Here is a 14,685-nt window from a genome sequence, read left to right as displayed (position 1 = left end):
CTATATGACATGGTTTCTGAATATACCACCAAGACCAAAGGTGTGTGAAGGGAGTCAGGACATTGTTTAATGAGAGAAACGAAGTGTTGAAGGGCTCGTTGTTAAGGGTACCTACCACCCAGACCATCGGTGGAGCGAAGGGGTTGGCCAGGGTGTCGGTTCGGCTGTACTGATACACTCTGTAGGAGATGATGACACCGCGAGCTACGTCATCTTGAGGCTGTTTCCAGGTGACATTCAACTCTGTGCTACTCACACCTTTAATGACTGGCGGTGGGGTGAAGATAGGAGCTGAAATCAAACATCTCTCTTGAATGACTTGTTAGAGTTCGTGTCTTTTAGGGCTGGGACTCTGTACTTGGGTCAGGTGGGTCCTGAGTTGGACCGGACGGGACCACCCGGACCCGTTGTAATATATGTGATATATTGTTTAACGGAGCGGTAGAAACAATCATTTTTAGTCCACTAGTTCTTATAATGATAAGATATAGCAAACCCATAAAAATGGCAAATTTGTACTGGTCCTTAAGATACCTTAACTATTGGGCAGTCTGGCAAGGATTACAGGACTAGTGCCAATTTCTAACGATTTTAACTGCACTAATAATAGAAATCCATGGTAATACAAGTCGCTAATGTTTGCCTTTCTTTCTGACTAAACATGCAGTCCTTCTGACTTTTGTATGTTTGAGTTAAGATAAAGATTCAGTCAACTTCAGTGTATGCATTATCAGAACCTTTTATATGTGTACCAAGTTTTGCTAGGGTACCAGAAAATGAGTTCCTGATTAAACATTTTGTAATAGCGGTCGGGTACCCGGGTAGAAAATTTGGATTTGTCCCAGCCCTCGTATCAATCCACAAACGGACAAAATGAGGGAAAAAAGAAACGAAGGGGCATATGAACTGGATGAATGAAAGATGGGAACAGAGGGACGAATGAAAAGCGAAATAAACAGGAATAAATAAGAGGCATAACCAGATGAGGAATAAACAGAGGCAGCAGCAGAGATGAACACGAGGATACTGCAAAATGACTGATCTATTAGTTTAGATGGTTAAAGATATTTTCATTGGTCAGGACAGCCTGTTTACAGTTCCAGACATACCGTACCGTAATAAGCGCCCACAGCGATATTTGCTAATATATTGGCTAGTGAACAATCCCAATTAGCACCCTTTCCACTTGATCAATGTACACAAGACTAATTTATTTGTGTATAGTGAGGGAGTGAGTTGGGTTAAACACCGCTTTTAACATTATTCCAGTTATATCACGGCGTGTCAGCTTAATGTGGGAGGAAAGCCCGAAGTGATGCAGGTCTATGACATTTACCACTTCGGTGAAACCCGAGAGCACGGGTATGGTGCTGACAAACCTAGAAACATAATTTCGAACCCACAATCATAGGTTTCTGGCGTGCCCAAGGGACGCAACTCTGCAGAGAGAATCGCGGCGCCTTAGACAACTGAGCCACCTGTGCCCCCTTATTTGTGTATAATACGCACTCATGTGTTATATGCACCCTTAATTATTGGCAATTAAATTCTCGAAAATATATCTATCTTGTATAATACGCACAGATTCTTCTTTTATACCATTTCAGACTGTCAGCATAAACCACAAAATTTACAATCTTTCACCCTTGTTTTTTATCTCACCAAAATTATATTGTAATAAGAGCCCCCTATTTCTAATTTTGAGAGTGCCCTGAGCACTTATAACATCAAATACGGTATATACAAAGAAACATTTCTCAGTTGTAAGTTAATCCTGAAATTTGTCATTCTGGATGATTTGGATGAGGAAAGTAGCATCCGGATTAACAGGATTTCACAGTAAACATCCCACTGAGGCAGCAAGAGCTCACCTGCCTCCCAAGTTCTCCCCACTGTCCACGGACTGGCAGCCTTACCGGCATCGTTCTGGGCAAGCACCTGGAATACCAACAGTTCCATCACAATCTCACAACACTGAACACTGAAGTTTGGAGAAAACAGTCTATTCTTCATAGGTGTCAAGGTGAAACTGAGTAGAAAGGTATACTGTGCTCAAAGGTGTTACGCTAGTTTGGCTTGTATACTGGAGACTGCAGATACTGAAGGAAACGGTCCGTAGCAATAATGTAGCCCATGAGAAACAACCAGAGGCATCTAAATCATTTGTTTGTTTGCTTTTTGTTAAACACTGCACTCAGCAAGATTCCTGCTATATGATGGCGGTCTGTAAATACTTGAGTCCGGACCAGACAATCCAGTGATTGGCATCATGCAGTTGGGATGCGATGACATGCATCAACCAAGTCAGCGAGTCTGACCACCCCATCCTGTTAGTCACCTTCTACGACAAGCAGTCACCTCTTACGGAAAGTATTTGTTGCTGAAGACCTATTCTCTACCCCAATCTTCACGGGTCGCATCTCCAACAGGGATATTCAGGTACACTTAAACTAAGATACATTTCACATTTGCACAGTCTGCAGTAACTATTTTCGAAGGCTATTTTATAATAAAAACATATATTTCTTCTAAAACATTTACATTAAGCTGTAATTTCACATTTAGCGACATGGTAATGGGGCATTGTATTAAAACTATTTTCGAGGGCTACAGTGTGTGAAAAAAATAAAATCTTTTTAGAACATTTACACAACGTGTAATACAGCCGTATGTTTATTAAATAGGTGATCTCTTCACGGGCAAGTAATAAAGTATTTTATCACAAGTACCAATAAGATCTCAACATTCCAACATGGTGGCATGATAAAGGTGATTATCAAGCATTCCCTGTCATACTAATCATGAGGCTTTCATATAACAAACAAACAAACAAACTAATCATAAGACTGAAACACTGGCAACTTGCCTGAAACTCGTAGACAGTGAATGGCTCCAGGCTTTGTACTGTGAAGTTAGTGATCGGAGGTGGCAGGGCATTGTTCTGGGTTGAGCTGACCCGAGGGTTGTATTGTCCACTAGATGTGAAGATGCGCCGGAGGGGAGGGTTGCGGGTGCCGTTGACCCCTGGTACTCCTTGCATCCACAGCTCATAGAAGATTATAATTCCTAGAAACAGGTAAATAATAACAACATGGCTTATATAAGGTGGGTTGTATATTTTGCCTTGGAGTGAGTGAGTTTTGTTTAACACACCTTTTAACAGTATTCCAGTTATATCTCAGCATGTCAGTTTAATGTGGGGGGAAAGCCCAAAGTTCCACAGGTCTCAGATGTTCCATGTCAGATGGAAGGTCAAAGCTCGCGAAAGGTTATTCTGACGTGACCCGTAATGATCTTAGCGATGGCGAGAACTAAGATCTGATTTTAATGAGACTAGATTATTTACCATTTGGTTTGCTTGGGTGATCCCACTTGATGAAGAGCTCTGTGCTGCTGAGAGGGGTGATTCTTGGAGATGCCTGACCTTCTGGTACTGATGATAGAGTTGTGATCATGAAGACTGCGCTGGGGGAGCAGCCACCTGATGTGCAGGTGTGGGCAGAGAAGTTGTAGGTGGTGAAGGGGATGAGGTTGGTGAGGATAGCACTCAGTTCCGTACCCTCCCAGTGGGTCAGGTCTGTGGCAGGTTGACCCGGACTACGTGACACCAACTTAAATTTCTCCAGAGGACCATTCATTACGCTGGGATAGGTCCATGAGAACACTGCGCTGTGAGAGCCAACATCAGTCACTGTTAGGATGCTGTCATTGCTGGGAATTCCAGCTAAGGTTCGAAAGATGACAGTTGTGCTTCTTACACTCCCGAACGCATTCACTGCCTCGATGTTGTAGGCATAGTTTGTGAAGGGGAGAAGGTCGACGTCCTCATACTTCAGCTCTAAAACATACAACATTTGGGAGATAAGTGGATGGGACGACAAATGTGTCATACGACTCTTTCTCGAAAGTTGTTTCATCAAGGTTACAACATTCAAGGCCTCAGTAAAGCTTTCAAAACGGTTCATGGTAAAAATGTGGAGGACATTTCCAAATTTGATGCATCAGTGTCCAGAATGGTATCTGGCACAATTCCCTATTCAGGTGATGTGAGGTGAAATGGGGTTTAACATTGCATCCAAGATTATTGCACTTACATAGCGACGTGCATGCACGTGTGTGTGTGTGTGTGGCTGCTTGTACTTGTCCGGACTGATTTAGAGTGCTAGCACACTGAGATACCATGCCGTAATTTTACTTGAATATCCCACTCAGACACAGTATACTGACTCTGAGCCGACCAGTCCTTGTTTTGTCCCCTTAATGCCGAGCGCCAACCAGGGTAACAAGTACCATCTTTTAACGTCTTTTGGTATGACACGGCCGGGGATCGAACCCCGGGCCTTCTGCTCTCTGGGCGGACGCTCTACCACTAGACCACGGAGACGGTCTCCCTATTCAGACTGGAATCATATGTTACTGTGTTTCTTCAGGTGAACAAATTTCCATTAACGGGTGCTACTGGTGGGGCAGGATATGCTCATCTATTCATGAACACCTGGTATAATCGTTATTTGATAGTGATTCATAAACTCATGTGCATGAAATAGCAGAGATTTCTTACGAATATGAAAGGGTTTTGTTGCTTTAATTAAACTATTACATATCACTTGAGCCATGGATATGAGAAAGGAAAATTTAATCACGATGGACAGATGGAAAGAATTAAACAAGAGAGTGAAAGGGTCATACATCATAGCATGTCAGATTAATGTGGTAGGAAAGCACAAAGTGTTGCCAGCCAAGAGCTCCTGATAACCCTGAATTCCTGTACAACACCACTTATCACTACCGTCACTGATGCTGGCAGCAACTGAAGTGTTCCTGATGACCCTGTATTCCTGTACAACAACACTTATCACTACCGTCACTGATGGTGGCAGCAACTGAAGAGTTCCTGATAACCCTGAATTCCTGTACAACACCACTTACCACTACCGCCACTGATGGTGGCAGCAACTGAAGTGTTCCTGATGACCCTGTATTCCTGTACAACAACACTTACCACTACCGCCATTGATGGTGGCAACAACTAAATGGTCCCTGATGACCCTGTATTCCTGTACAACACCACTTACCACTACCGCCATTGATGGTAGCAACGACTGAAGCGTTCCTGATGACCCTGTATTCCTGTACAACACCACTTACCACTACCGCCACTGATGGTGGCAGCAACTGAAGTGTTCCTGATGACCCTGTATTCCTGTACAACACCACTTACCACTACCGCCATTGATGGTGGCAACGACTGAAGCATTCCTGATGACCCTGTATTCCTGTACAACAACACTTACCACTACCGCCACTGATGGAGGCAACGACTGAAGCGTTCCTGATGACATTGTATTCCTATACAACAACACTTACCACAACTACCATTGATGGTGGCAACGACTGAAGCGTTCCTGATGACCCTGTATTCCTGTACAACAACACTTACCACTACCGCCACTGATGGTGACAACAACTTAAGCGTTCCTGATGACCCTGTATTCCTGTACAACAACACTTACCACAACTACCATTGATGGTGGCAACAACTGAAGCGTTCCTGATGACATTGTATTCCTATACAACAACACTTACCACAACCGCCATTGATGGTGGCAACAACTGAAGCGTTCCTGATGACATTGTATTCCTATACAACAACACTTACCACAACCGCCATTGATGGTGGCAACAACTGAAGCGTTCCTGATGACATTGTATTCCTATACAACAACACTTACCACAACTACCATTGATGGTGGCAACAACTGAAGCGTTCCTGATGACCCTGTATTCCTGAGCAACAACACTTACCACTACCGTCACTGATGGTGGCAACAACTGAAGCGTTCCTGATGACATTGTATTCCTATACAACAACACTTACCACTACCGTCACTGATGGTGGCAACAACTGAAGCATTCCTGATGATCCTGTATTCCTGTACAACAACACTAACCACAACCGCCACTGATGGTGACAACAACTGAATGGTTCCTGATGACCCTGTATTCCTGAGCAACAACACTTACCACTACTATCATTGATGGTGGCAACAACTGAAGCATTCCTGATGATCCTGTATTCCTGTATGACACCGTTAGGATAGTCTGGGGGTCGCCATGTGAGTTCCATGGACGTGGTTCTTGGGTTGTGTGTTGGCGGTGGCTGCTGGGATGGCTCTGGATTATATAAGTAGTTCTTGATTTCAAATATTAGTGATGAGGAATGGCACCATATATAATTCTGCAATTTTTACTGTTGTATTTTTTTCAAGAGAGAATACCATTGTTAGCTGCTTGCCATGGCTGATATCTTAACTCAGAATTTGTTTCACTTTGTTTGTTGGTTAACATCACGCCCAGCAATATTCCAGTGGTGATGGCTATTTGTTTCACTTTGTATTTGGGGGATAGATTTGTGTTGGTCAGTCATTACTAATAGACAAATGAAACAACTAAGAAACACACACCCAGTCCCTAAAGACTGACCAGTTCCTAAATAGATCTATACAAAATTTATTGGAACAAAAAATAGAACTGTGTAACTTTTTCAGTCCCCCTCCCCTCTATATAGTTTTTATACATTTTGTCTGTTATTTTTTCATGACACTGACTCCCCCAGAATCTCACCTACAGCAACTGACCAGTCCCTGTGAATTTAATTACCCATAAAACTATGGTATGGGTTATTACCAGAATAACCTACTCCCCACTATGAATTACTGAACTTATCTGAATACTGTTATATGCTAAACTCAGGTCTACAGTAACGGATGAATAATTCCTTGATTCTTGGTTCCTGAATATTTGAATTAGAGATGAAACATCAGATCTGTCAAGTTTTATATGACTGTACTGGTAGCAAACTAGTCCACCATTTGAACCTCCTTTCATTGTTAATTCTGTTGTCAGTAACAAATGAATCAGCATTATATTCTATTCTACTTTAAATTTGGAAATTACTAGATTCTGATTGGTCATTCAGAGGTGGTTATTGTTATTTGAAACCACTGATTGACCAATCAGAATTGAATTTGGAACCAACAAATGCCTACGAACAATGAAAGAAGAAGAAGCACCTTCATCAAAGTGGCTGCTTCAATCAGAGGTTGTAACTGTGAATTTGATACCTCTGATTGATGCACCTGATTTGATGGAAGTGCTTCTTTCTCCGAAATCAATTAAGCACGCAGTTAAATCTACAGGTAACCTGGCTTGAATTTGCACTTTGTCTTTGCAGTTTACAAGGGCTATGCATGTGTCAACCGGTCTCACCTTTACTGCAGCCAAAGGGGTTGTTGGGGTCAAGGTTGCTGGCTCCTGCCACACAGACCTGACATGTCTTGCTGGTGACAAACTGCTTACAGAAACACTGGCCACTCACAGCATTGCAGGTGGTGTTGTGGCTTCCCGCGGCCAGACAGCCACACTCCGTACACCTGGAGACAATTGGTACACAGAAAATCTCACCTGTGTGTCTTTTGATATAAATAAATATCAACATGAGTCGATAATGGTTTAAAACTCCGAGTGAGATTCTATTTGTCATCCAAAATCATTTTCCTCATTTTGCAGTTTGTAAACAGTAATAGCCAGTGTCTTGATATAAAAAATAGAGCTGACCCTTTTCAGTGGCATTGTTTGTTTGTTGTTTAACGCCCTACTCAGCTATATTTCAGCTATATGACAGCGATCTGTAAATAATCCAGTGATAAACGTCATGCGCATCGATCCACATAATTGGGATATTATGACATGTATCATCCAAGTCACCGAGCCTGACAACTCGACCCCATTAGTCGCCTCTTACGACAAGCAGAGTCGCCTTTTACATCAAGCATGGGTTGCTGAAGACCTATTCTACAGCAGATCTTCATGGGTCTTTGATTGTGACATCATGTTAACTGATGCTATCACAATGGTCTGCAAAGAAATGAGATGCTATTTAAAAAAATTATGTCCGATGCAATTCACTATTTTGACATGTATCCTATGTTCCTGTGTTTCTTCAGGTGAACAATTGACTTGCCTTTGCATGTGTTTGTGATGGGTGCCACCGATGGGGCAGGATAAGCTCACCTTTTCATGAACACCCGGTATCGTCACTAACTGGTAGTGATTCACTAACACCTGTTCTAATATAGTTGGAATTGTACAGTGGACCCTGCTTTCAGTAGAGATTTCCTTAATGATCATAGAAATGTTTTGTCACTTTTATTTAAATCAGTTTGCATTGTGAGGATGTTCAGTTCATTTTCTATCATATTATAGACATATTTGATATATAAGAACACTGACTAATCTAGGATTTCAAACAAAGTGCCCTTGCCAGACAAATTAGGAAAAATCATTATTTTGTTCAAAATTTGGACTGTTTCTTATTTTCCTAAATTCCGGGGTATTTCAACATTAAATTTTAACATTGCATTCAATGCAGTAATGCTAAACTAATAGTAAACTAGGCATTAAACACTCTTCCCTTATGTTGGTCCTGTTATCAGTTAAATACAAGACACTGTACAAAGCCATAACATTAGTTACATGTAAAGAGTGAGTGAGTGAGTGAGTGAGTGAGTGAGTGATTGAGTTGAGTTTAACATGCTTTTAACAGTATTCCAGTTATATCACAGCGTGTCAGCTTAATGTGGGAGGAAAGCCGGTAGTGATGCAAGTCTCAGATGTTTACCACTTTGGGGATACTCCCGAGCACGGGTATGGTGCTGATAAACCTAGAAACATAATTGGGGTGAACCAGGATTCTAACCCACAATCATAGGTTTCTGGCTAGCCCAAGGGAAGCAACTCTGCACAGCTAATCGCGGCGCCTTAGACGCACCCACATTTTATAGAGATAAAAACAGGAATTGGGAAATGTTTAAGTACAATGTAGGAATCATTCCGGACATGTGCTCCAGACTTGGGGTCAAACATCAGCCTCTGAGCAGGTCTAGATAAATCCGTGAAGAAAGGCAAAAGAGTCTTCCCAAATATTTATGGTGAGAATGTATCCTGTCTGCACAAAGACAGAGACATGTTTCTGTATTTCCTCAAATATCCTTCTGTTATAGATCAAAACAAAATCAACTCACGTTCCAAAGAAGGCATTAAATTTGTAGTATGTTCCCAGACATTCTGCACATGTGCGACCTGTGACCCCGGATGATCCACCTTTGCATTCGCACTGTCCTGTCTGCGTGTTGCAGTTCGTGCCTGGCAGTGTTCCCATGGTGTTGCAGTCACATGACCTACAGCCACCACCAGGTGCCCGATCAACAAAGTACCCTGGTGATGAAGAAATAGAATTAAAGAAAAAAGCAAAGGGAAAAAAAGAATGGTTAGATTGTGTGTCCAGGCTTGCCATATTCAATGGTATTCTGATGAAACTATGAGTGTTCGGATTTTTATCACATAAAATTATTTAATGGGGCAAGACATGATGTCTACTTAATTTCTATGGTCTATGGTCTGTTTTCATATTCTGTAACTTTTCCTCTGCATACACAATTTGCATGACCTTGAACTTGACTTCTAGATGACCTTGAGTTTTCATATGACCTTGACCCTGTAACATCTACTACTCACCAGACTGACAGTCATCACACCTTCGACCCAGCCGCTGTGGGAGACAAGAACAGATGCCAGTGTTCTGATCACAAGCCAGCTGCGTCACATTCTGTACATCACCGAAAGTGGTGCCGGATGGATCACAATCACAAGTCTTACACCCCAGTGGGTCTGAGATGTTAAGACCCCATGTGTTGCCCTTACACACGTTACACCTTCGACCATCAACCCTCTCCTTACATACACACGCCCCTGTTGCCTTGTCACAGAGGGCCATTCCATTCAAGGTTCCTCTTGGGTCACAGATACAGGCTTCACAGCCCAGATCCGGAGATGATCCAAAGCTGTAGGCTCCGTCCTTGCACAGGTCACAGTTCTGTCCCTCGGTGTTGCCCTTGCACACACACTGCCCCGTGGTCTTGTTGCATACTGTTCCGGGCTCTGTTCCAGCGGCTGCGCACCCACAGGGAATGCAGCCCACAGTGAAGTTGTAGTAGTTGTCAAGGCACTGATCACACTTCTTTCCAAACACGCTAGCTTTGCATTGGCAGTCACCGGTGTTGGGCTCGCAGTACATGCTTGTGGAGCCAATGGGGTCACAGTTGCAGGGATTACATCCATCAGGATTGTTGACAGTCAGGTTGAAGAAACCAAACTGACACTGGTCACAGCGGTCACCTGTAGAAGAACAAGCATGAATCACATCTTTCCGTAATAGTTGTTGTTTGTTGTTTGGCCGCACTCAGCAATATTCCAGCTTTTTGATGGCAGTCTGTAAATAATCGAGTCTAGACCAGACAATCGAGTGCTTGACATCATGAAGTATTAATCTACACAACTGGGATATGATGATATGCACCAAATCAGTGAGCCTGACCACCCGATCCCATAAGTTGTCTCTTAGGATAAGCATCGCCGCCTTTTACGGCAAGCATGGGTTGCTGAAGATAATGTCAGTGTTCTGATAACCCGGAGCAACACATATATTAGATCCAGATATGGACATATATTAAACTTGAAGAATCATATGATGGTTTACCTTGAACATTCTTCTTGCAGTTACATTTGCCAGTGAGGGCATCACATGTAGCCTCGCCACCCACTGTGCCATGAGAGTTACACTGACAGGGGAGACAACCAGCTGGATTATCTGCCTGGAGGTTATAATACCCCTGCTTACAGCGGTCACACTGTCTTCCCTCCACCAGCACCTTGCAGCTGCACTGACCATCAACCTACAGGAACAAGCATCACCTTCATCAGAAACTTATACAGCTGACCATCAACTTCCAGGAACATACACTATTTCGATCAGAAACCTACAGCTGACCATCAACTTCAAGGAAGATACAATATTTCGATTAGAAACCTACAGCTGACCATCAATCTACAGGAGCAAGCATTATCTTCATAAGAAACCTACAGCTGACCATCAACTTCAAGGAACATATGTCATCTTTATCAGAAACCTACAGCTGACCATCAACTTCAGGAACATACGTCATCTGGATCAGAAACTTACAGCTGACCATCAACTCAGGAACATACACTATTTTGATCAGAAACCTACAGCTGACCATCAACTTCAGGAACATACACTATTTCAATCAGAAACCTACAGCTGACCATCAACTTCAGGAACATACACTATTTCGATCAGAAACCTACAGCTGACCATCAACTTCAGGAACATACGTCATCTGGATCAGAAACTTACAGCTGACCATCAAATTTCAGGGAACATACACTATTTCAATCAGGGAACATACGTCATCTGGATCAGAAACCTACAGCTGACCATCAACTTCAGGAACATACACTATTTCAATCAGAAACCTACAGCTGACCATCAACTTCAGGAACATACACTATTTCAATCAGAAACCTACAGCTGACCATCAACTTCAGGAACATACACTATTTCGATCAGAAACCTACAGCTGACCATCAACTTCAGGAACACACACTATTTTGATCAGAAACCTACAGCTGAAAATCAACTTCAGGAACACATGTCATCTTCATCAGAAACCTACAGCTGACCATCAACATCAAGAACATACATTATCATCATCAAATAAATTATTTGCATCCAGCTAGTATGTTTACATTTTAGGTTCACCCCTTTAAAGAAAAGCTGTGCACACTCCCACACCATATTTAGGCAACAGATAATACAAACTAACCTTAACACAGTCTGTGTCGCTGACGACCCCTGACGTGTTGCAGAGGCATGGTGTGCATACATCTGGGGAGAACATGCTGACTCCCGCAGGCCGGTAGTAGTATGGCAGGCATGTGTCACACTTCGCCCCGGTCGTGTTGTGCTTGCAGTCGACACACATACCCCCACCCCCTCTATCATGCTCATTGGGAAAGAGATCAATGGTTCTGTTGTATTGACACAAGTCTGCATGGCTGTAGCATTCACAAGGCTGGCAGTTGTAGCTATTGGTCTGGTCACCACGGCGGAACGGCTTGTTGTTGTACAGAGCAGCACACTGAGAACACTGGAACACAAACCAAGGTTAATGTGAAGGATAAGGACACTGGAACACAAAACCAAGGTTAAAGTGAAGGATAGGAACACTGGAACACAAAACCAAGGTTAAAGTGAAGGATAGGGACACTGGAACACAAACCAAGGTTAAAGTGAAGGATAGGGACACTGGAACACAAAACCAAGGCTGAAGTGAAGGATAGGGACACTGGAACACAAAACCAAGGCTGAAGTGAAGGATAGGGACACTGGAACACAAAACCAAGGCTGAAGTGATGGATAGGGACACTGGAACACAAAACCAAGGCTGAAGTGAAGGATAGGGACACTGGAACACAAAACCAAGGCTGAAGTGAAGGATAGGGACACTGGAACACAAACCAAGGTTAAAGTGAAGGATAGGGACACTGGAACACAAAACCAAGGCTGAAGTGAAGGATAGGGACACTGGAACACAAAACCAAGACTGAAGTGAAGGATAGGCCCAGGTAGCATGCCATCATCGGCCCTGCATCGGCCCAACGTCGGCTACACCATCGGCCCAACGTCGGCAAACTGCATCGGGCCGATGAAGTTTTGCTCATCGGATCGACATCGGCCCAACGCCGGCAAACGTCATCGGCCCTACATCGGCACTGCACCGGCCCAGCATCGGCCCAGCGTCGGCAAACATCGTCGGGCCGATGAAGTTTTGCTCATCGGATCGACATTGGCCCAACGTCGGCAAACATCATCGGCACTGCATCGGCAATGCACCGGCCCAGCATTGGCCCAGCGTCGGCAAACAATGTCGGGCCGATGAAGTTTTGCTCATCGGATCGACATCGGCCCAACGTCGTAAATCGTTATCTGGCCATCCTCCGGCAACTGTTATGGAATCAGCATTGGATGGACATCGGCCGAACGTCGACAATAATTATCAGCGCAGCATCTGCCATCTGCCATTGTCTTAAATATGCTGATGTCATCAGAAGTCATAACTGACAACATCTCATCTTAATATTTCATTGAAATGATGCCACAATAGAACTTTTCCAAGTGTAGTGTTAGGGTACATAAAACTAAACATTTCTAAAAGCTGCAGCTAGCCGTGATGTTAAAGTTACAAAGATAAAAGGTAAAACTAAAAAATACTGAATTTTTAAAAAGATAATAATTTTTTATCATAGTTAATACTTTGAAAACCAAATGTAATATAAATACTTCTAGCTGTACAAAACAATCGAAATGCTTACACTAATTACAGTACTATTTTTTATGTACCCTAATACATGTGTAGTTAATACTTATAAATAAACACAAAGAGCAAAATAGAATAATAAACTTTATTATTAATTAATTATTATTTACAAGAAAACAGTGTTACTACCTGCAACAAGGCGGGTGTGAAACATATATTCTCAAAACCTGTTTTAAAACACAGTCTAAACATATATTCCTCATATTGGCCTGCAAAATTTCATTTATGTGGCTTCAAATTCGTTTGCGAGACAAACTCCCCCCCTCCTATATTTCAATAAGTTAAAATAGCATGAAGCAAAGGCCATATATAACTCCATACAAAATAAGTTCTTATAACCATCTTCTGGAGTTTGTACCTTAGATAAGCACGGAAAGTTTCATTTATTAACTTCAGTAGTGTCCAAGAGAACCTGGCAGTATATGTACCAAGTTCAAAAACAAGGGTCATAACCCTGTGAAAAATATGTTGTCAACACCAAACTTTTTGGATTTCCTTGTTCCGTTGCAATTCAGCACTTTTGTTTCCAGATTCTCTATCTACACCTCTGTTTTTCAGTACACGTTTTCCTTATGCCATTTCTAAGCCTTGCTCCTGGAACTCGAAGCCATTCTTTTACACAGGTCACCATGTACTTGTCAGTGGCTTGTAAGAGCCCAGCTGCAGGCTTCCTCCTCAGCTTCTGTTTACAAATGATAGCAAAAAATGTCAGTGTGCATATTATAAGTCATTGCATGCACTCTCACAATTACAAGTAATGGACTTCACAAGTGTGTTAACATAATGGAATAATAGAATAAGTAATACCCTGTTCACATGCACCACCTTACATATGTGTGTATATTTTATTTTAAGTCTTGACACCTGTTAATAAATACAGGGTTCACTCAAGGAATTTTCTGCCATGGGCCCTTTATGTGACAATTTCATATATTCCCTAGGTACATCCGCACTTGCCCATACAGCACAATGTTAAAATGCCCCATTGTATTTGAAAATGTGGGCCTTTTTCCAAATTTAGGGGCTAAAAGCAGAAGGCCCCACCCTAGAATTATCGGAATCCCAGTAAGTAAATTGATGAGTTAATAATATGTGTAAATAAGTACATTGAATTATGTGTAATTATATACGCAAATAACATATCAACTCCCAATATTGTATGGTAGGTCCCTAATCTGTTTCTTATGTCAATTAAAAAAGATTTTATAACTGACATATCACCCTATTAATTTAGCCCAATAAAAATCCCCAATAGCCACATAACCCCGCTCCTCCAATCTTGCTGGAGAACAGTTTTAGGTGTGCAATCTCTCTTGTATGTCCATCAAAAATAAGTCAGCATGAAATTTCATTTGGAAGATTACCATAGTAAGTGTCAGGGGCCCTT

At 42.3% G+C, this 14,685-nt stretch overlaps 1 protein-coding gene across 1 annotated transcript in view; it reads right to left on the bottom strand.

Moving 5' to 3' along the window:
- Positions 1-14,685, bottom strand: part of LOC139441966 (usherin-like) — a 114,831-nt gene that overhangs the window by 65,809 nt on the left and 34,337 nt on the right. Inside the window, exons 10-19 of the mRNA XM_071222710.1 lie at positions 11,745-12,068; positions 10,598-10,793; positions 9,577-10,236; positions 9,084-9,276; positions 7,270-7,433; positions 6,025-6,174; positions 3,347-3,838; positions 2,867-3,066; positions 1,872-1,938; positions 116-291 (exon numbers count right to left, since the gene is read on the bottom strand). Of these exons, the coding sequence (XP_071078811.1) occupies positions 116-291; positions 1,872-1,938; positions 2,867-3,066; positions 3,347-3,838; positions 6,025-6,174; positions 7,270-7,433; positions 9,084-9,276; positions 9,577-10,236; positions 10,598-10,793; positions 11,745-12,068 (2,622 nt within the window). The remainder of the gene's footprint in view (positions 1-115; positions 292-1,871; positions 1,939-2,866; positions 3,067-3,346; positions 3,839-6,024; positions 6,175-7,269; positions 7,434-9,083; positions 9,277-9,576; positions 10,237-10,597; positions 10,794-11,744; positions 12,069-14,685) is intronic.

Source organism: Haliotis cracherodii, unplaced genomic scaffold (genome assembly GCF_022045235.1).
Source record: "Haliotis cracherodii isolate W230 unplaced genomic scaffold, xgHalCrac1.p SCAF_5, whole genome shotgun sequence".
Lineage (NCBI taxonomy): Eukaryota > Metazoa > Mollusca > Gastropoda > Lepetellida > Haliotidae > Haliotis > Haliotis cracherodii.
This window is presented reverse-complemented; position numbering and strand designations above follow the sequence as displayed.